Source organism: Pogona vitticeps, chromosome 2 (genome assembly GCF_051106095.1).
Source record: "Pogona vitticeps strain Pit_001003342236 chromosome 2, PviZW2.1, whole genome shotgun sequence".
NCBI lineage: Eukaryota > Metazoa > Chordata > Lepidosauria > Squamata > Agamidae > Pogona > Pogona vitticeps.
This window is the reverse complement of record NC_135784.1, coordinates 133,819,764-133,843,275: the sequence shown is the minus strand read 5'-3', so window position 1 is coordinate 133,843,275 and position 23,512 is coordinate 133,819,764. Positions and strand designations below refer to the sequence as shown.

General features: G+C 39.8%; 1 protein-coding gene across 2 annotated transcripts in view; it reads right to left on the bottom strand.

The window, feature by feature from the left end:
* The window catches only part of UBE2O (ubiquitin conjugating enzyme E2 O), a 93,085-nt gene that overhangs the window by 18,692 nt on the left and 50,881 nt on the right, over positions 1-23,512 (bottom strand). The window contains exons 3-12 of one of the 2 annotated variants that reach the window (XM_072990480.2): positions 21,333-21,443; positions 19,137-19,234; positions 18,429-18,492; positions 16,998-17,141; positions 14,662-14,771; positions 13,905-14,055; positions 10,886-10,927; positions 3,517-4,022; positions 2,207-2,361; positions 472-584 (exon numbers count right to left, since the gene is read on the bottom strand). In XM_072990480.2, the coding sequence (XP_072846581.2) occupies positions 472-584; positions 2,207-2,361; positions 3,517-4,022; positions 10,886-10,927; positions 13,905-14,055; positions 14,662-14,771; positions 16,998-17,141; positions 18,429-18,492; positions 19,137-19,234; positions 21,333-21,443 (1,494 nt within the window). The remainder of the gene's footprint in view (positions 1-471; positions 585-2,206; positions 2,362-3,516; positions 4,023-10,885; positions 10,928-13,904; positions 14,056-14,661; positions 14,772-16,997; positions 17,142-18,428; positions 18,493-19,136; positions 19,235-21,332; positions 21,444-23,512) is intronic. The other variant, XM_072990481.2, reaches the window with a different exon arrangement.

Sequence of the window (23,512 nt, the reverse complement as noted above, 5' to 3'; positions counted from 1 at the left end):
GGCAGAATAGCAGCTTCCCATTAGTTTCTATGGACGGAAAAGAGCAGATACGGATCAAATGGTTTTCAATGCATTCCTATGGGAAATGCAGATTTGACCTGAGAACTTTTTGACTTGAGAACCGCCTTCCAATACGGATTAAGTTCTCAAGTCAAGACCCCACTGTATTAGTATAGGGTTCACAATTAGTACAGCTGTACAATGTCTGACACATTTACATGCTACTAAAAACTCAGCATGACTTACAATGGATAAAATAACATTTGAATTTGCACAAGAATACCTTAACACAATGGAAGCACACAAAACAATATACAGAAGCAGAAAGCAGCAACACCCATCCAACTCAGCTTGCAGCTCTGCTAACCAATCAAAACAAACACCTTGCAACGTTTCACAGAAGCAGCCAAACGCATAACCTCAACTCACAGAACAAGACAAAGAGAAGATCAGTGGGACTTTTCTTCTTACCTCTACATCATCTCCACTGGGTTTCAGCTTAAACCATTTCACCACACAGGTGCGGCCAACATGGTCACCGGACTGCACAACTCCATACATACTAGGATCCTGAGAACTCTGTGCTATTTGGGATTGGGGGGGAAAAAGGATACTCCAGTAAGAGAAAACAATACCCTCTAAGGTCAGTTTCTCTACATTCTGCATCATACTCAATACTTGATTATTCCAGACATTGCCAACTTGTGACCTTTCTGAAGAATTCCATGCTTTGCCTGAAAGACTGGAGGTCTGAATCTGCACATAAACTCATATGCACACATTCTGGGTGTGAAATGAGGTGAGATAAAACAGTATTCTCATATTTTACTGAGTCCCACAGCACAACAGTGGGAGAATGAGTCCCTCTCTTCCACCTGAACTCAGAGGGGATGAGAATTTATCTCCAGTGTGCTAAGGTTCAGACATTTGCAAAAGCAGCTAGGAGCCTGCCACTTTTCTATAAGTCTCGAAAATTCAGTACAACATCATGAAAATTTCCGTCATAACGGCTTCTGCAGTTGGTACAGCAGAGCAGGGAGGGCTCTCACACTTTTCCAGGCTTTGAAGGAGGGTGTGGGTTCTCTCCAATTCCACACACTCCTTTGTAAGCACATGTGTAGATCCTTGACTGTTCACCAAAACTAGAACCAATGCTGTAACTCTCTGGCAGCAGGGAGAGGAACATGCTGCACAGCCATGCTTTCTGCTTACTGAGGGTAATGTTTTCTGCTTACTGATTTGGGGAAGGGCCAATTACATAAGGAACAGTATTGAAGTGTTAAATAGTAGCCTCCCTAACCCTGTTTTCCTACATGCTTAAGTAACAAACAGTAGGCAAACAGTATTCTATCAGAACTTGGAAGGATGATCTGGACTGAAAGCAAGTAGCATGTTCAAATCCCTCATTTTAAAATAATATGTGGCGCACAAATTTTAATAGGTTTGCCATACAGGGACCGGTGCTATCTGCCACATATTTTACTGACTGATTGATTTGATTTGTATACCCCCCATTAGCGCACTGTTATAGTACATAGAAACACTGCAGAAAAGAACCCTACTTAGGTATTTCAAAATGGCAGAAAGAATAATTTAGTCCGAAGACTCTGAACATTATAAATGCGGGGGGGGGGGGGGATGCAGACCCTGGAGTCAAATTTAGCCTTGCTGAGCTCCACTCTGGCACACTGGGTTTCCCAGAAGGCCAAGCCCTCTTCCAAAAGGCACCACTGTTTGGTGTCTTTTTATATGTTCATGTGTTTTCTCCCTCACCCAAAAAGGTTGCAATGTCTCTCTTAAGGTCACTTCTGGCAGCAACAGCTTTAAACTAAAATATGCTGCTATATTTTAGTTTGAACTTCTGCCTTTCACCAGGTCCCCAACACTTGAATGCACCCCTGAGAATGCATCTCTTACAAAACTGAACTTGGCCTAGGCTTTGTTGTAGATTGGTCAGAGACACTCATTCCACTGTCCAAATATAAGAAAATGTCACGCTCTCCAACGTATGATTGACCTAGAAGACACGGTGCTATATGTTCGTAGGGAAAAAAGCTAGACTGATTTGTTCTACAATAGGACATTAATAGTTTATCTTTGCTATTATACCAGAAATTATCAATACCCTAAAGATCCAGAATCAAAATACAAGTGCAAAGTGTTAGTGAAGTATAGCACCCTAGAAGGAGCACATTTCACCAATTACCTCTTTTATCCACGACAAAATCTCCTGGGCAAAATTCATTGTTGTCCAAGTGGTGGACGGGAAATAACTCATTGGAGCGAATGTTTTTTTCCACTGTGCCATCCTGCCACATGACATCAGCTGAGGTCATTGTGGTCACCACTTCCACAGCAACCCTGTGATCAAAGATAGCAGCAAGTTACTACCCAAAGAAGAAGCATCCCATAGAAAATAGAGCAGGTCAACATAAAAACTTCCAGCCAATTTGGATATAACATTAAAAGCTTGTCTCCAATACTGCAAGATTTGGCATTTGAGTGAAAAACCTCACTGCGGAAGAAACTGAAATAACACATAATATCTGAACCATAATATGCCTTCCTAGAGGGCCAGTGATATAGACTAAGGTGTAATAAAACCTATTCTTAACTTGGGGGGGGGGGTGTTTAACAGAAGGAAAACACTGGCATAACTTTCCTGAAACTTTCTGTCTCACACACACCTACAAGATCCCACATAAGGACTGTTATATGCTGTGGAAGGGAAAGACAGAAATAAAGAGAACTTGTAATCGTTTCCGAACATCAACAATCTTATGTCCAAATCATCTCTATAAAGCAAAAGTGCCCTGCTTACATACCACCCCACAGTGCTTAAAGCACTCTCGGGGGTGGTGGTTTACACTTTAATTATGCAGGCTACACACTGTGCCCCCCCCCCCAAGCAAGCTGGGTACTCAATTTATCAACCTTGGAAGACTAGAAGACTGAATCAACTCCCACCTGGCTACTTAAGCCCATTGGGATTGAACTCAGGTCATGAGCAAAGTCTTAACTGCAGTACTTCAGTTTAACCATTGGTACACAAAAAAACCCCCCAACAAACGTGTTTAAATTCAGGCATCTCTAAAAGCAAAAATGATTAAACTGGCACTATTTGGGGGATATCATGAAAAGAGAAGACTCACAATAAGGTTAGGAAAAGTGAATATCAACAAGACAAGGGAGATTGAATGCAGAAGGACTGACTGACTCAATGATGGAACTCATAGCCTTGAATCCGCCAGACCCGAGCAGGGTTTTTAGTGACAGGACCTTTTGGAGATCACTGATTCGCAGGGCTGCCATAATCTGATGGCAAAGAGCAGCAACAATGTATTGGTGCATTGTGTTGTGCTTGAAATGTGACAAAGATAAATATTTACACCTGCTGCCAAGAAAAGAGCCACACAAAGTTGCAGCCATTTCTCTTGCACAGGCATCGCTCGTTTAAACACAATTTTGGAACTGGTTGATTTAATGACATTTGAAGGTGGAATAACTTGGTCCTACCTGTCACCTGGTTTAAACTCCCGTGAAACCTTTGTCTTCTTTTTCTTATGTTTTCTTTTAAGGTTTTTGATGGAGAGCGGGATACTTTTCTTGCGCCCTGTGCCACTGCCACTTTGAGAGGAGGCTGTGGAGCTAGCAGATGACGTCACGGAGCTGGTGTCATCGGTGTCGTCTGCTGCTTCATCATCCGCATCTTGTTCTGCTGACTGAAGCTTGTAGTCTGGGGTGCTGTCATCCCGTTTCAGTATAAAAGGCGTCTGCGTCTGCAGTCCAGCTGTTTCACAAGGAGCTCCTTTTCCTGTTGCGTCAAAGCACCCTTCTTTTGCCTCTTGTATGCTAGCAGCATTCCTAGCAGAGTCCTCACATTTTGAGCTGGCTTTGAGGTCACCTGATTGTTGGTCACCTGCTGCAGCAGATTCTCCTCCAGGAAGATCAAGAGTAGTACCCTGAGAATCTGGGGAGCATGACATGATCTTCACAATCTGCTTCTTCAATAATCTTCTTACCTACAAGGAAAAATACTGGTCAGCAATTGCAGCCCTAGTCAATGATACACATTTGTAAAAAAGATTAATCCTACAAATAAACCAATACTAAACATACTATTGGGTTTAACTTTTAAATCAGGAAGGATTTTGGTAAACAAACCGTAGCTATAGCATTTTGTTTCAATATTTTGCAATTCTTAAGATTCTAAAATATTTCTGCTTGAGAATATGTGTCTGCATAATTTTTTCTCACCCTTAGAAATTTAATGGGATGTGTCTGCTTAGAAATTAAAATGGCTGCCCTATTTAAAAGGGGCAAGAAACAGTGCTTTCAGGTCAAATTTCTTTGTCATTACCAAAAGCACGTTAATGGCATGCTTGAGGAATCTTGACTTGTCTGACTGAAAACACTCCCTGACTTACCTTGTTTGACATACCCTGATTAACCCTGCCCTACGCTTGTAACTTATTTTATTGTTATTATACGGACACATCTTTCTACTCATCCCATAGCCAAAGGCTTATAGAATTTGGAGGTGGCAGAAATTAGTAATCTGCCCTTCAACTTTAAGCAATAAATGTATTATCCTACCACTATGGGGTGGGGGTGCCTGAGTGTCAGTGAAGAAAAGGGCGTTTGGGAACTTCTCGGGGAAGGATAATAGCAGTGAATGAAGAGACATAATGTCAATGTTCATGGTCCAGAAACGTGTTTGAAAAGAAATTTGATAACAGGTGTAGCGAACCGCCCTGACCTCACCTGCTCGTCACCGCAGAACACTGACGCAGGAGCCAATGAGTGAACGGAAGGCAGAGCCAGGGGGGAGGGAGCAGGATAAAAAGACTGGTGGGTGGAGTCTGAGGGAGAGAGAGGCTGTGCGTAGCTTAAAAGTGACTGAAGAGTGAGTTAGAGATCTGCAAGAGCATAGATTGAAGCAGAGTGTTGAAGGAGTTTTGAAGTTATATCCTTTCTGATTCAAATATAAGCGATTGGCAGCCTGTAATTTATCCCATGAATATTTATTATTAACTTTCCTGATTAAATAAAAGATTTAAGTTTTGACAGCACACGTGTCCATACGCAGCTGATATTAAAGCATTAATATCTGGTGGCAGCGAAGTAGAAAGAATAGCAAGAACCTTGTGAAGGCCTGGGGGGGGGGTAGGGACTTCAGAGGCGATTGTGACAATGGGTTTAGACTACTTTTCTTCTATGTTTATACTGGGTATACAAGAATGTGCTGAGATATCCTGTCTGCACCATTCTACAAACAGTGGGGTGCCATTTATTATGTATCTGGGGGCAGCTGAAATGCTGGCCCACACTTATCATCAGTTCTTCCTGATGTGGAGGCCGGATTCCTCCTTAGGATTCAGAACCAATAATCCACAGTTCCATAATTTCAAAGCTAGACTGTTTTTATATAATACTTTTATATAATACAGACTGCATACTAAAATGCTTAGGAACTACATAGAGATCTCAATTTCAGCAGCATTTGACCGCTAAAAATAGATCACACCAGTGTTTGTGCTGATTAAATAATAAAGCAGCATGAAAGTAGTTATGGTTTCTCCCTTTTACATCTGAACCATCTTTATGTCCTCTCCTGACACAATTCTACATACATGAAAGGTAGCTAATGAATTTGCAAGCTAACAGTCCATGAATGGATGCAGGAAAAGACAGTGGAGGCATTGGAGGCTTTCATATTACTTTAGTCAGATCAATTACATTGGTGCCTCGCTTAACGATGTTAACTGGTTCCAAAAAAACACACATCGCTATGGGAAAACATCCCTAAGCGAAACACCATTTCCCATAGGAATGCACTGAAAACCGGTTAATCCGTTCCAATGGGAACGGATTACTGTCCTTAAGTGAAAATCGCCATAGAAAACATCGCTAAGCGAAACAATGTTTCCCCCATTGGAATGCATTGAAGACTATTCAATGGATTCCAATGGTTTTGCGATGTCCGTTTTTGCTATTTTTAAAGTATCTTAAAATGTTCAAAAACTGTTTTAAATGCTTGGGATCGTTAGTGCACCTTGTAAAACCTTTGCAAACTTAATTTGGCTTTGTTCTGACTCTTCGTTAATTTTTGGTGAATTTTTTTCTCCCCCATTGGAATGCATTGAACTGCAGGTTTGACAGCTGACCTAAACAGTCATCGCTAAGCGAAGCAAGGTCCCGAAATCGCTAAGCAAAAATCGCCCATAGAGAACATCGTTAAACAATATGGAAAATTCCTCAAAAAACCCATCGCTAAGTGAATACATCGTTAAACGAGGCAATCGTTAAGTGAGGCACCACTGTATATTGATTTTTCTCTCTTATTTAGTTTTTGTTTATCCTGCCTTCTCCAAGACGTTCAGGATGATACACACATGGATGCCTGTTGATGCAGAAGAACACTTACGGAAGTCTGTAAATTCCACAAATGTGGAATATCAGACACATTCTCCTCCTATATGGCTGCACAGATGTTAGTATCACAGGGAGGGGGAATCATAAAGGAGATTAAGAAATGTGAGTTTTACACATGTCACACATTATATTACGACTATATGAGGAAGGGGGCCACTTGTCCCTTCACAACAGTAGGAACTTCAGTTCAGAGCAATGTTTTAACTGAGCCTTACAAATTAATACCTTATTGTGCTATCTTAGTACAATGATACATAAACCAGACCAAAAACATGAATACACAGTTAAAACTATATAGTTTCAAATAAACTGGCTGATTAACATCCAAGACTGGGGGATAAGCAGCTCTATCTGACATATATATTAATATCTATAGCTCTTTTATGAAGTTGTCAATCAGTGTGTGATCATACTACATTTAAGATGTCCTTAATATTCCAGCATTCTACAGGATGAAAGAATGCTTTGTGTAGGAGTTAATGACAAAAGGAGCACAGCTGATGAGCAATATCTGTGCCTGCCCCATAAGGTTACTCTTCATGCAATCAAGACGACCCATCCCAACAACAGAAGGAGACGAGAATTTTTTACAGTATTACCCCACTGGTCGCAGGCATCTCAGTGTGATGAGGGTGAATGCAGAAATAGCTAGAAGCCTACAGAGGCCTTTAAAATGGCCCCTTAATAATAATGGGACAATGTGGAGATTAAGAGAAAACATGAGAAACACACAAGAGCTGACACAGAGTCCACTAATTGCAGTTACCGTATTTTTCCGTGTATAAGATGCCCCCCATGTATAAGACAATTCCCCTTTTCTAAGCCAAAATTTCTTTCTTTTTGTGAGGGGGAAGGCAGGGATCAAATTGCTTTGATTCCTGCTTTTCCCCTCCACTTTCTCTGCAAAAAGCTGCTTTCCCCTTCACAAAAAGTGGAGGTGGGAAAGCAGCTTTTTGCAAAAAAAAAAAGTGGAGGGGGAAAGCACTTTCCTCGCAAGAAAGTGGAAGGGGAAGTGGTTTCCCCCTCCACTTTCTTTGCAAAAAGCTGCTTTCCCCCTCACAAAATGTGGAGGGGAAAGCACCTTTTTGCAAAGGAAGTGGAGGAGGAAAGCAGTTTCTTCTCAAGAAAATGGAGGGGGAAAGAAGGAATCGCTTTCCCCCTCCACGTTCTTGAGAGGACAGTGCTTTCCCGCTCCACTTTCTTTGCAAAAAGCTGCTTTCCCCTCTTTTCTCCCTCCACTTCCTTTGCAAAAAGTGGAGGGGGAAAGCAGGGATCACAAGCTTTGATCCCTCCCCCCTTACTACTGTGTGTAAAACAACCCTCAATTTTTCCTCTAATTATTTTAGGAAAAATGTCATTTTATACACGGAAAATACGGTATACATTCCCTATTCATTCCGCAAAGCCAGTAAGTAGTTCAGCAACCTCACCTGACCCTCAATGGAAGTAATGCTTTGCCTTTCACATGTGTCACTCATCATAACATAATTTTTTTTTACCTAGCTGGTTTATATGTAAAATACAGCCTACAGACTACCACTGATACTGAAACAAGGAAATAGAATGCAAGACGAGCCGAGCAGCCCTGTTGGCACTGTTCTCAATAAAAGCAAACACAGCCGAGTGTCTCTCACTCAGTTCTACAGGAAAGGGTGCTGAATTTATGTATATTAGGGGTGTGTAGGAACCCATAAGATTTGGTCCTTGATTTGCTCTCAGCTCCAACTGGGCAATTTGGAGGACTGTTTGGTCCAATTTGGCTCCAAACTGTCATTTGGAAAGCCAAATCTTTGTGCCTCCTCTTAACTGATCACTGCAAACTAGAAAACTGCTTTCTGGATACTGGAGGAAATATTCAGGCATAGAAACTCTCTCTTACAAGGAGGACTGAGATTGCCAAGTCTCAGAAGAATTGTTAGAGGGGCTTTTTCACCGTTTATAAATTTCAAATGGTAAATGAGAACTACTTTAAAGATTTTGTGTTTGTTTTGTTTATTATCTAGCCCCAAAGCCACAGAATATGCAGTAGCAGAATGGGACAGATGCAGGGTGTGGCACATACACTAGAAGAAACAGAAGAACATGAACATTCAGCATTTTCCTGTCTGGAAAAGTCTCCTATGTATTGCAGACATCACAACAATTATTCCAAATTTTAAGAAGCAGAACTGACAAGCAGCACTGAATACTGCAATAGTACTTTGATGGACTGCTTCAACATTCTTCTCTCCAGATACTGGCACTGGAGAGCCCAGATAAAACCTCTCACTTTGATTAGAAGCTGGAGGTGCCAGACCTACTTTCCCTTTCGTCTCCCTCATTCCCCTTCTCTAGTGTTTTCCCTCTTTGCAGAGCCTGGAAAGAATTTCTGAATGGGTCTGAGTCCCTCTGAATGGAAATTGTAAACAGAACACCAAAAAATGTTCACATTCAAGCCATTTCAGAAGATCACGACTCAGTTCTGAATTCATCCAGACCTGAAATGCACATTTATTTATTTAACTTTATTTATACCCCACCTGTCATTAAAATCTGAGGTACACAATTTATGTGCTTAAAACAAGAGCTAGCAAACAACAAAATACTGTAAGCACACAATTTGTGCCACTATCCATAGTAAGCAATTTGCTGTGGTTGGTGAGCTGGATAAACAACATCTGATCATTAAAAGTTTCTGATTAACACCAACAGACTTAACCTTATTCTGAGGTACATAATTTATGTGCTTTTAGAAGAATCAGCCTGTGTGGCCTTGCACAAGCTGCACAGTCCCAGGATGCCCCCAGAAGAAGGGAAGGGTGAACCACTTTCGAGTATTCTCTACCTAGAACACCCTGCAAAGGATCACCATTAGTCAGAATTGATTTGATGGCACATGATGATGATGATGATGATACAGCAACTACTCTCCACTATTACTGGGAAGCAAAGAAATATAATGCGGACAAAATATTCTGTCCACTCTTGACACTAAGTAGTTTGGCACCAAATGATACGAAACTACAGTCACATCACACATCTAGCTGACACCATTCTGCCTATCACAACTGACGGGTTGCTTGTATCTTTTTGTTTTCATTCTGAGAGGACACTGAAGCTTCTGTAGAAACGATTTACTTGAACCCCCACCATCCTAGAGCAGTACTATCCTCATTGCAAGCCACAATACGGCTGTGGATACAACAGGAAATTGTATATATTGCTGCAACTGCTCCACCCATCCTCCCTCTCTTCTTGGAAGCAAGAAAATAGACATGTGCTCTTTTCTTATCAACCTTTTGCCTTTTTCTTATCAACTTGAATGTTCTTGCACAGAAGGAGAGCCAGCTTTTTCTCAGAGACAATTTTATGGCTGAGGAACACAAGATAGCAAGGCAGGCTAGAAAATGGCCAACCTTACTGTATTTGGCTTCAATAAGAAACCAGAGGGTAAAGAAAATACTAGAAGCACTCATACCTTCCATGTCCACCAGACTTGTTGGCCCTTAAGTTATCAATTGCAAACTTAAACCTCTATCTCAAAGTGAAACACTGCTGCAGGGGCCAACACTGTAGAAGGAGCCAATGCTCTTTAAGGCTTTGTGGTCATGGCCTTCTTCAAAAGACAATTACCTCTAACCCTTTTTTCAGAGTGAAAGGATTCCAGATTCTGGAACTTTTCTTCACAGAGGAGTTGTTTCAGCCCCTTTATCATTTTGACAACTCCATTTTTTTCCAGATCTCTAAGATTTTTTAGGTATGATGACCACAATGTAACATATGGTCTCATCATAGGTATATATGAAAAGCATTATGATTTAGGCAGTTTCCTTTTTAGTTGCTCTTTTTATGAATCTCAACATGATATTTGCTCTCTTCACAGCCACTACAAACAAGCTGGATTGATGGTTTCAGGAAGTTGTCCACAGCAATAAAAAAATCTCTTTCGTCCTCAGTCACTGACAAGTTCAATCCCTTTCATCTGTGTGTACTTTATGAGCAGAGGCCATTTTTCTATCATCTGCAAAATCCTACAATTTCCCCACCCTAGACGTCTCCAACACACAAACTCTCCCTCCTTTCTGATATTTTCCTCCCATGACTCTAATGGGTATCATACTAATATAGAAATATACTGAAATTTGTTCGTAAGTGATGTTGTTTAACACAATTAGCTATGTTAAACAATGAACCTAATATTTTCTTGTAATAATAGCAATTAAAATGATTGTTATCTAAAAATACCTCTTCTGATGTACTGATCATTTATGTAGAAATATAAAAGATGAAAAATTCTGCTGTTGAGTTTTGTAAGGAAAAATAATATATTTGAAATAATAACATTCTTTAGAAGAACAAGGCAGTCTATGTGGTGATGCTTAAGATTGCTAGCTACCTTAACAATATCTCAGAAAGACATAAACTAAAGGTGAAGCATTTTCATATACAGAACAAGCATTTAGTACAGTACCTTTTCAGGCTTTACGTTGGATACGAAACACGGACAGGTGATCTGCAATATTAAACATCATAATTTCTTTTAGAAGAGGTTGCCGTGTTAGTCTCTGCTAACATATCAGGCAAAAACAAAAGAAAAATAAAACGAAGAAAATCATGTGGCACCTTAAATGCTAACTGCTGTATTTTAATGTGAGCTTCCGTGGACAAGTCTGAGGAAGTGGAATTGCCCACAAAAGCTCACATTAAAATACAGCAGTTAATCTTTGAGGTGCCACAACATTTTTATGTTCTTTGTTTTTTTCTTTTGTTTTTGCCTGATATCATGATTTCTGTATTAATGATGAAAGTATTAACATAGTGATAAAGTACACCTAAGAACATATTGTTTATTCTTCTCAGATGGAGAAGCAGATTTTGTGGGGGAAAGGATAGCTCTATACCAACACATGAAACCACTGAGGAAAGCTGCGAAACCTATGGCCCAATAACCCATATGCAGAAGGGTGAGCCATCTTTCATAGTGTACCCTTCCTTTTTTATAGCAATTATGGGCAACTGAGGCACTCCATCTATTTTTAATTGGCACTCCCATACTTCGTGAAACAACTGGCTAAGCTGGCTATGGCTGACAAAGGTTGTTTGTAGGCCAGAATTAGAGCCATTATTGCCCAACCTTGCTTTACAGTTTTCAACAAGGTCACAAAATAAGAGGTTTAACAGATGCATTTAGTGGGTCATTTTTGCAGGCCTAGCTTAAACAATGGCTAACCTAGGCTTTTTCTTTCATGAATATGACTCAGAGTTCGCAGTCAGTAGGAGAACAAGGATTACTCCACTTAGAAGGGCTAACTTATATGAAAAATAAACAAAAGTAATAAAGGACAAATATTTACTGGCTATATATATATAATTCCATATTCTGTTCATTATTCTGAAGTATATTAAAAGAAAACAATTGTCAGAGTTGCTTTCAGGATTGTATATGGTTGATAATGCAAAAAAAGGCTATTGAAGTGATAGGATTTAGTAATTACTCATAAATTCACATGTTTTACATGCAAAGCAGATGAACTCTGTTCTCTTGAAAAATAGTATTTATCCCCAATATCAAACCAGATTAGCACAAGTGGCTGAAATTATTTTATAAAGAAGAAATTAATTAATTAATTAAAATATTTTACCCCACCTTCTCCTTAAAAAGGACCCAAGGTGGCTTACCTCATTAAAAGATAATATTTAAAACTCAAAACAGTAAGTATACAGATACTGAAAAAGATCAAATACCACACACAAAAAAGTAAATTAAAGCAACAACAAAAAAACACCATAAAAGCAGGAAGGCACAACAATCCATTTAAACACCTCAACTCAGGCAGTTACTAAGGGAAAACTTGCCTGAAGAGAAAAATATCTGTCTGCTTGTGGAAGGACAGCAAAGATGGGGCCAATCTGGCCTCCTGTGGGAAGGAGTGAGTTCCAGAGGATGTGAGCAATCACAGAGAAGGCCCTCTCCTGTGTCCCCACCAAAAACACCTGTGAAGGTGATGGGACGAAGAAAAAGGCCTCTCCTGATGCCCAGGCAAGCTCCTACGGTCGTCTCATGGTCCTTGAGATAGCTTGGGCCCAAGCCCTTTAGAGCTTTATAAGTTAGAACCACCATTTCGAATTGTGCTTGGAAATGGATTGGCAGACAATGGAGCTGCTGTAACAGCGGGTTTATAGTTATAGCTAGAACAAATTATATGCTTCATATTTAAAGGGAAATTGAAATTATTGTTTCTTTTCTAAACATTGTTTTTTATATAGTAGCATACCCAGACAAGGAAAAAAGGAAAACAGCAGTCAAGACAAACACATACTCATGTGTGCAAAAATTTATCAACCATTATTTTCCCTGAGCAAGCCCTGTTCTCTTTTTTTCTGCTTTGAAATGTACAGATTATCTCCCAAGATGAACTCTCATGTAGCTAGAAAGCAACCGTAAAAGGAGAGTAACATTTTCATATCCTAAATACAGGAATGAGATAACTTTAATATAACGTATTTATAGCAAAAAAACCTAACCCACTTCCTGCCTGAACTGTTGATATGATTTAAGCTATCATGCACATGTCTCATCTCCATCTTAGATTTATACTTATTAAAAGAGCCAGGCATGTAGAAATTCAACAGATTTAATCTGAATTCAGCAGACAAACTGGATATAGATTCAAGGTCAAACAAATATGACTCACTAAAAGCAAACTGTGTTGCATATATACTGCCCCACAGTGCTTAAAGTAGGCTTGTCCAACCCGCGGCCCGAGGGCCGCATGCGGCCCAGGTCAGCTCATAATGCGGTCCAGTGCAATTTTTTATTTTTAAAGAAATTCCAAAGTTTCAAGTTACACTGCCGGCGCTTGGGGCCGAAATGTGGCCAGAGCATGTCACAACAGTAGAGGGGGAGAGGGAAGGAAGGAAGGAGTGGGAGGGGAAGGGACAGGGGGGCTGTGTGACTGCATTGCGCCATCCCCATCAATAGGTGGATCCCCTCTTAGCCCCATAAAGCCTCCGGAGTCGAAGCTGGCAGCCTCTGCTGTCTGAGATCGCAGCTGCCAGTAAGCGCGCTTGGAGCGGGGCTATGGAGGACGGCTAGGGCCGCCCCCCATGCGGCCCAAACCAAATGTATGTGTGGCCCAAACCAAATTTTCATCTTCTAATGTGGCCCAGCGAAGGTGAAAGGTTGGACACTCCTGGCTTAAAGCATTCTCTGGGAGGTTTACAATGTTATTATGCAGGCTACACTGTGCCCCCCGCAGAACCTGAGTATTCAATTTATTGACCTCAGAAGAAAGGCTGATTGAACCTTGGGATGGCTACCTGGGATTGAACCCTGGTTGTCAGCAGTTTTGGCTACAGTACTGCAGTTTAACGACTGTACCATGCGGCTCCTTTTTTTTAATAAGGGAGATAGAGTAGTCTACTGAAATTATGAACAAACTAAATTCTTAGAAGAAATGTTCTTGGCCATAAAATGCCAGCATACATACCTTTTTTGCAACTGATCCATCGCCCAGAACACAGTTTCTCTCTGGGCACTCACATGTGATTTTTGCAGGTTCTACTTTCTCAGGAAATACATAGAGACACCTTTCTCCAAGCTGGCGCTCAGCGTGGTCAAAGCATCCTAAACGCTTTACTCTATTAAAAACAAGATGAGAGAAACACTAAATTTTTGGAGAACCAACCTGTTCTTGCCACAATTTTCTCATTAATTAATTAATTATTGTTTCAATATTTCTAATGCCTACCACTGATATCCTGCTGTCTCTCAAGGCAAATTTAGAAGAATGATACTCAGTAGTTAATTCATGAAATGAGAAGGACTATATGGCAGCTTAAGCCTGATGGAAGTCATGAAGTCTGCCTTCAAGTCTTTTCTGTTAATCTCAGGACTGTAGGGCCAAACTGCAATTGTTTTATGATAAGGTAGCTACAGGTGTTGCCTTTGATTTTAGGATTCTCACTTTAGTTCTGGAATATATAAACTGGGACCATAAAAGCAAGCCTCAGAGCTATGCAAGAATGAGACTTGCCTTAAAATTTAGTTCAATGCCCTTTGATTGGTCAAAGGCTACTGAATATGTTATCTTGCTAAATGTGATTATCTACCTTCTCAACTGGCAAAATGCATACTGGTCGCCAATACAGTACGAAAATTCTTGTTCTTATTATAGCAATGTACAGGTAGTATGTTATCTGAAGAGAGAAAAATAGTCAGGATGTTGAACATGAAATATGCCTTACCTAGATAAATTTTCTTGAGTAATTAAAGATGGTGGTGGACTTATACTATCTGTGCCTCCAGGACAGAAGCTTTTGGTGATCCATGTAACTTTCAATTCCACGACTTGCACCTAAAGAGGGTAAATAGAAAAAAGAACGCTTTACAACATTTCACTACATTACATATTGTGTAGATAATACTTTGTAATTGAATTCATTGAACTAAAACATTGCCTGGGAGTTGCAGATAAAGTTCTTCTGCATTTACAAAAAGTTCTTCTGCATTTACAAAAGTTCCTGGTTGATTATGGATGAGAGGGCTAACCTCGCACATGGAACAATGATCTTAAGGTTGGGAACAGGAAGATGTGTTCTTCTGGGTACTCAGCGCAGCACCAATGCAAACTGAAGACTGGAGACAGGAAGTACTATAGTTCATAAGGATTCTTCCTCTAGACTGCCTGTCTGAGTCCCCAGTGTTATTGTTTGCATCTCACCCCCCACTCTGCCCATTACTCTTACTTGAGCTGGCCTTGCATTTGGTATTGAGGAATATGGGATGATTGTGACCAGCGCTAATCCAGGCTTTTCACTTTTTATAATAATTTTCCAGCAACGTGTTCAACAGCAGCCAATAACCACAGCATACCCTATGACTAAAGAATGAAAATGATATAATTTTATTGCATAGGAACATTAGCTTGGGAACAGATCTAAGCTTCAGTTCTTCTTCAATAACAACAACCCCTTTTTCAATGTTCAGCGTACATGCTGAGCCTGTTAGATTTAGGACGGCTCAAAACTTCATGGCTTCCATGACAAATGGTAATTAGTAAAAGGCCCAACACATTGTCAAGGCATACTATGAATGGTGTTTTCTCCCAAGGATGGTGATCTGAATGTTGAGCGCTTCAAATACAGTCATTTTAAGTATATTGTGATGGAGTTTAGACTTTCAGTAGACTTTTTTCCCCCAGAAAGGATAGGGATCTGCCTTGGAGGAAATCAAATTTTGTTGGATTTCAGAGAATCCTGGGGAATTTTCCTACTGGTATGTATGGCTGATGTTCCTGTCAATGATTTGGCCATTTTGTGGTATACAACATGCCTTGGGTAGATAACACAATCATGCCACTTGGTAGCTAGACCTTAAATCAATCACTGGCAAATGGCAACCCAGCATCTGTTTAAAATCTTCCAATGAAATACAGTCCATCACCCTACAAAGCAAGTCCGTTCTATTGTGGAACAGTTCTTATTGTCAAAAGGTTCTTCCTAATATTTAGACAAAATCTCCTATTTTGAAATTGGAATCCATTACTCTGGGTTCCACTCTTTGCAGCTACAGAAAGCTTGATCAGTCTTCCACATGACAGCCTTTCCAGTACTTGAAAACTTCCATACTGCTTCTCTCCACTTTAAACAAACAAAAAGTCCCTTGTACTTCTTCATATGGCTTGATTCCCTTTACCATCCTGCTTCCCCCTCTCCCCATCAGACAAATTCCAGGTTGTCAATAGCCTTCATGGAGATGATCAGGACCAAACAAACAAACAAACAAATGGGAGAAGGTAATTTGGGGAGGAGAGGGATTGCAATTTCCTGCAGTGAAACCTTGACCAGACGGAGGAAACTTGGCAGTCAAATATGACTGGCTCTCTGAGAATGCCAACTTCTCACAGGAAGGATTCTGTGTTATGCTGTTGATGTCACACACCAAATACTTTTTATTTCTCTCTTCTAACTCTGGCCTTTACAGTGTTGAGCACAAGGCATATCGGGATCTATTTGTAGATGACTGGAAGATACTGCAACACACTGGCAAACATTTCTGAATTCTAGTAATTTAACAACAAGAAGTAATTGGCTACCTTCCACTCTCCCTGTCAATGCTGGAATCCATGATGTAATTTAAACTTGTATGTGTGGATTACTACAGTGTATATCAGATCAAAGTGGTTATGATGTAAATGGTGGCTTGCCTTGTTGAAACAATTCACAGAAAACAAAAATAGACGATTCCTATATAGCTGGCAAAGGTCACCATTTACTGAGATCCACTTCGTTGAAATACTGTTGTGAAATCTGAAATGCAGGTAACTTTCCTGCTACAGACTTTCTCTTAAAGCAAGGCTTTGCAAGAAGCAGAAGCAGAAATGGGACTATTTCTAATTTAATTGAAAGGATCCACCAAATAGGTTGTGTGCTCAGTTTCAGTTCAATCACTTCCAGATTTCTATTTCAGTAACAAGGCCAAACCACCTGGATCAAAGGACATAACACAACTAGCTCGTTTTGTGGAGAAGGTCAGCTGAGACAGTGTTCTTACAATACTGCCACAGCTCACTGAGACATACCTCTTCTACCACCACTCTGAACTTGCTCTTCGTGCTGAGAACAGGCTTCACTCCCGAAAGCCACTGCACATTTGAGAAGACTTTTGAAGGACCAATGAGAACTTGGCCAGGATAAAAGCCATATGAGTCATCAAAGAAGAGACCCTGGAGGAAAAAAGTAATACAAGACGACATGCAAGTCAGCTCTGGCTATTTCCAAGTCCATGTCTTGTTTCTGTGGAACAGGACTCCTGTATTTCTCTCTTATTTTCATCATTAGGGAAAGACTTAGGAGGGTACAAGCTCCTGTGGGCAGTCTCCCTGCTTCCAAAGTACTTCTCTCTGCTTTGGTCAATCTGCTATGGAAACACCAAGTATGTGGAATTATACTTGGTGGACAAATATTCAGTGATATTAAGAAAGAGTTTCTAATCTCATTTGAATTTTTCAATATCATACAGCAAAGAAGAATTGCTGTAACAGTAGAAAGAAAATGTATTGATTCATGCTCAGTAACTTATCCTTATGTTGTAAGCCGCCTAGAGTGGTCGAAATGACTAGAAAGGCGGGGTATAAATAAATAAATAAATAAATAAATAAATAAATAAATAAATAAATAAATAAATAAACAAACAAACAAACAAACAAACAAACAAACAAACTTACTTACTTCTAGGTACTTTAGTGAGAGAGTGCATTTTTCTGAGTTCATCTACAAAGTTATAAAGCAATAACTTTCAAAACACAGACAAGGCAAAGCGGGAAGGGATTTGACTCACATCTGAACTATGTTTGAAAGCAGTTGTGAAATCTTTTGATACCCAGTGTTGCAATGAGGGAAAAAAGGTTTTATTGTACCCACAGGAGTTCAGTGAAGTGCTTTGCTTTCCCTATGAATGTGAACAGCAGCTATGCACTTTTTAACAAGGAAAAAAACCACAAGCTTGTGAAAACCATTGCGACAGGATTAAAACCTGCCAGTGGCAGCTGTCAAACCAAACAGAACAAAGGAGACTGAACTTAGAAATAGTTGGACAGGAGCACTATTTCCAGCACTAACATCCTAAGTGCAAAACATGTACCTCTCCCTATAGGAATGGATGACATCAACTGTCATGGGAAAAGTGCTTTATTAAACTACCGACATTTTGGCAACAGCAAACCCTGCTCCCCATCACACAAAACAGTGGGGAGCGGTCAGGCTGGCTCTGTTACTTCGCATAACAGAGGCAGTGTGTGTACCAGTTGCTGAGGCCTGGGAGGCAGGACTCATGCCCTGCTAGTGGGCTTCTCAAAAGTAACAAATTAGCCATTGTGTGAACACAATGCTGAACTAGATGGACTGATTCAGCATGGGGCTTCTTGTGTTCTTAAGAATCTTCACTCCTGGATAGTGTCTGTTAGCCACATAGAAATAAATCTATTTCTCCAAACAGAGAACCTTCAACTTACTGAGTCACTGACATGTGGGCAGACATCATAGAGTTTTGCTGCATCTTCTGTGTTCATTGAACATCTAAGACAAAAGCGAAATCATTAATAAAACAGGCTTGGCAAAAGTCAGTACAGTTTTCCAAAGGACAATTTGGATTAATACACACTTAACCTGCATCTGCTGTGCTGGTTCATATTGTAGGATGATACCAGAGTCAAAGGCACAAACTGCAGTCAGTGTATCAGATCAGCATCAGCTTATTTTAAAGAACTGCCCATCATGGATTCTCTATTACGTTCACAGAACTACAGTATTTACAGTGTTTGGTGTTCCAAACATGCAGAAGCCCAAGATGCACTAGCTCACATAGAGCAAACATGAGAACAAAAGGCTAGACAGAAAATCAACCTGCCATTCAACTGGTTGTTTCTATGAAATTTCCCCATATGTGCTATAAAACTCTGGTACATCCTCCAGTACAATAAGAAGTCTATGAAAATGGAGGCTACAAGCTGGCAGCATAGATTTTTGGACGGCTGGAAGTGTTCAAACAATGAAGTTAGGATTATATCAAGGAGGCAATTATACCATCACTCAATTATACCATCACTCAGTTAGGCATCTTATTAGCAAATAACAGTGAAGTTCCAGTTGTCTTCTGTGCTCCAGTGTTTATCTGTTTATCTGCATAATTTAATATTTTGTAACAGTAAGAACATAAATACCTGGCACCATTGGAGAGCTTCAGAATTATTTGATTCTTCAGATCATACACTTTTCCTAGCCACCAGTCATAGGCTATGCAGTCACCGTACATGAATGGCTGAACGGAAAGAGGAAAGTTAGGATGGCTGTTTGGTTCATTTCCTCACAACCAGTGTAAACGTTTTTCAGTCTAAAACTAATGAAATGAAAACACAATGAATGGCAATTCAGGACTAACATGCAAATTAAATTAAGAATTTTTAAAATTCTCCAGGACTTAATCCTAAACTCTCCCTAGAAGAAAAAAGAACTGAGGCTATTGTACTTGGGCACATCATGAGAAGACAAGACTCATTGTAAAAATCAATAATATTGGTAAAATTGAAGGCAACAAGAAAACAGGAAGCCCATCTAAGAGATGGATTGACTCAAGAAAGAAAAACACAGCCTTGAGTTTGAAAGAGATGAGCAAGTCTGTAGAAGACAGGACTCACTGGAGATCACTAATTCATAAGTTCATAATGAGTTGGAACTGACTTGATGCATAACAACATCCTCCAGATAAATCAAAACAAGTTCCCATCTTTATGTCACAAGATCTGAAAATGCAGAAATGCATCTGCGGTTATGCTCTCTGACAAATGTCACAGCTAAATATCCAATATACTGGCTGAATTCTGGAGCATTCTCATAGTCATCATGACGTATTTTGGTAAGTATGTCTAAATCACTGTACAGTATCTTTCATCCTTGCAAGAACAGAGTGTCACATACAGCACTGATGGTACCTGTCTGTCATGGGTTTGGAGGGAAAGTTCCATCCTATGGGGAGTGGAAGGCGGGACATCAGGGGGGAGGAGCTGTACTGTATATATATTTGGAGCTTGTATGGAGAGTTAGGAGTGGGAGTCTGTGTGTCAGACTGGGTACAACTGTTTGTCAGTTAGTACATACCTGATAGGTTCAGGTTTCTATATAGGTAGCCAGAACTGATAGGTTCAGGGTCTGTGCGTTACCTTAAAGTGTTCCGTGGGAACCAAGCTGTTGTATGTGTGTGATTGGGGTTATGCCACGTTCCAGTTTCCTATTTACCTGATCCTTTTATTTACCCTGTTTGTTGTTTCAATAAACCTTGTTCTTTTGTTTATTAAAATCCATTCCTGGTCTGTGTGACTCCTTATAGGGAATGGTTGGTGGCAGCATAATTACAGGGTGGGATACTCCAGTAGGTCTGGGGTTGCCACACAGAGTAAGATGGAGCTGCGATATTTTGCACAATTTTAGCGAAGGCTTCAGATCAAGCAACATCCATATAAGTATATAGGCTTACTGTCCAATTCAGCAAATATAATTTAAAAATAATTATCATCATTAACAGCAACAAGGACAGCAACACCTCCAACAAAGCACTTGGAAATTAGTGGCAGTCTGTTTCTGTGCATTGTTGTTGTACTTTCTTCTTTAAAATGTTTTGCTAACACAGTATATTAGCTGTATTGCAATACAGGACCACATCGTTGCCATGGGATTGCCTTGATCAAGTGAACATTCTAGCTCATCACTATGCAAGAACTGCTCATCGTATTTGTTACAGACCAAGCCCTTGCTCAGATTGACAGAAACTAGCTGCACATTCAAGAAAGAATGTGTGGTGGTATGCAACTCTTATATTATTTATTTCAAGGAGTAATATGCCATCTTCTGATGTTAACAACTCCAGGATAACCTCTTATGGAGATAACTTATAACCATTTAAAACAATTAACAGATTAAAATCAGAGCAGGGAACTGAGCAAATTAGAAGCCTTGAAAAATAAAAGGGTATTTCTGGTACTCTAAAGAAAAAGTAAAGGAAATTAGATTGGCCAAAGAGAAAGAACATCTTTCACAAGCAAGAATCTCCTTTTCAGTTAACCCAAACCCGAAAGCAGGGGAACCTACAATGAGGTGTCTGAAGATTATCTTAATGTGCAGGCATGCTGATGGTAGGAATCCACCTACTGAAATCCTTTTTTGCCAAGATGAAGGGTTTTGAGGCAACCTTGTTAAATGAAACCTCTCACAGTGCAACCTTGTTAAATGAAACCTCTCACAGTAGGAGATGCAACATAATCTGTTTTGATATAGTATTCAAATCTGTTAATTTATAGTATTCAAATCTGTTAATTTGCAGATCTTCCTGTTGTATGAGTACAAACAGTTTAAAGCACTCTTACCCAAATATTTTGAAGATCTTTACTGTTAACAGGATAAAGGATACAGTTCGTCCCCACCAGTTTTACTGCACACTCTATATTTACATCTATGACTGTCCCACATTGGCTGTCCTAGAAGAGTAAACAAAATGTTTTAAAATGGTAGCACATTCTCATGCTATGCAACAATAGAATATAACAATTAAGAAAGTTTCACCCTCAATTTGCCAAAAAAAAAAAAAACACACACCAAAAAACAAAAAACGGATCCAATATTTAAGGAAGACAACAAAATGAAATATGAGTCATTCAGTGTTGCTGGCTCTGCCTACGAACTGTTTAACTATTTGAAGAAGCTGGTGCAAACCTTGATGAATCACTAACTTTTAGTCAACTAGCAACTGTCGCAACATGTCTTTACTTGGCGACTTGCTTCTGTAGTGGTCCCATATACAAGAATCCATTAATTTAAAAACTGCATGCTTGGGAGGGCTGACACTATGTAATAAATGATTTATCTCATGGAGAGTAATTTGTCTACCAATGACTTCTAGTCACGACAACTACATATCACTTCCACTGTAGGAGAAATACTGATCTGGATATGAGTAGCTGGGGAAGTCAAATGAGAAGTGCTGAAGAGCTTCACAGAGGCAATGGGTTAAGCACAGTTAGAACAGATTGCTGAACTAGATAGAGCTTGGTCTGATCCAGTGAAGCTATGTTCACCACCCATGCAACAATGCTTTTTTCACCAAACTGACTGAAGAGTTAACTTTCAGTGCTATGTCTCTTTAGGTTGCACTGTGGGCAGACTTCCACAAAGGAGACCAGCAACTTTTATTCATCCCAGGAGTCTTGTGGCAAATAACAAGTTTTATTTGTCATAAGCTTTCATGTATTGTAGTCCACTTCTTCAGAGGCTATCCATGAAAGCTAATGACAAACAAAGCTTGATAGTCTTTAAGATGCCACAAGACTCCTTGCTCTCTTCTTTGCCAACAATATAACGTGGTCATCCCCCTGGAAATTCACGTACTATGTTGCCTCTGCCACGTCATCTTTGAATCTCAAGTCTTTGGACATGACATTTGTGTGCAGTGGGAAGCCAAATTCCCTGTGATTTCTGGGAATGGGCACGCTCACAACAGAAGTTCACTGATGTGCAGTGGTTTAAAGGGTTCAAGGTATCTTGCAATACACTGTACTTGATTTTTTGTTTCATTCTGTTTTTAGTGTCTTGCCCTGTTTTAAATATGAATCAAGTCATGCTCATGTTTCTTAAATAGAATTCACATTTTGTAGAATTTTGCCCCCCCTGCTGCCCACCCCCAATGCTATATAATTGTCTTCTATGAATAGGGCCTAACAGATATAACATAAAAAGGCAATCTATTAGTCATTCCTTGCACAGAGTATTTTATGGTTACAAAAAAATTGACAAATGCACATTAAGATGTTAACTGCAGCATAACAATTGATTTCTAATTTTCAGATATGTGGTGGTGGTGTTCAATCAACATTTCCCAGTAACTCTGAAGACAGTTCCACTTCTATTTCTTCTATGTCAACTGATAAAGGCTACTTGGAAATTACCCAAGCATGTCCACTACACATTTCCGACCTTTCAAATCTTAATCAGAAAAGATGCATTATTGTTTAAAATATTATTAGGTGGTAGAAGTAGAAATGTTTAACATTACAAGTGTTGAACTGAGTCAAGAGGACAAAGCAGTACTGATCTCTATTTGTATCGGAGTGTTGAACAATTTAAAATTATCGATGTATATGGAATATAAGTAACATTTTAAAACATATTAAAATGTTAAAATAATAAGACCATTTTTATTGCATACAACAGTACTGATATTTAGTATGTTTAAAAGCGCTTCTTCAACCACACACAAAAACCTTGTGGATGGGGGACTGAATGCTACACCATGATTCTCAATTAAACAAGATATGAATACGAATCAATTTTGGCACTGCTCATCCAAGGCAAACTAAATGTGTAACTGAACCTTGGCTGTCACATGCATGATGTCTGTTAATCACTCCCTCCTCCCCATTTAGTTCTGCTTGGGACTATTCCAGATGCTGATTTTGACCCTCACCCGCCCACCTTCACAAACTCAGGATGTCATGCTTCCATGTTGCTATGGGGAAAAGTGCTTACTGAATCCTGAATCAGTCTACTGCTC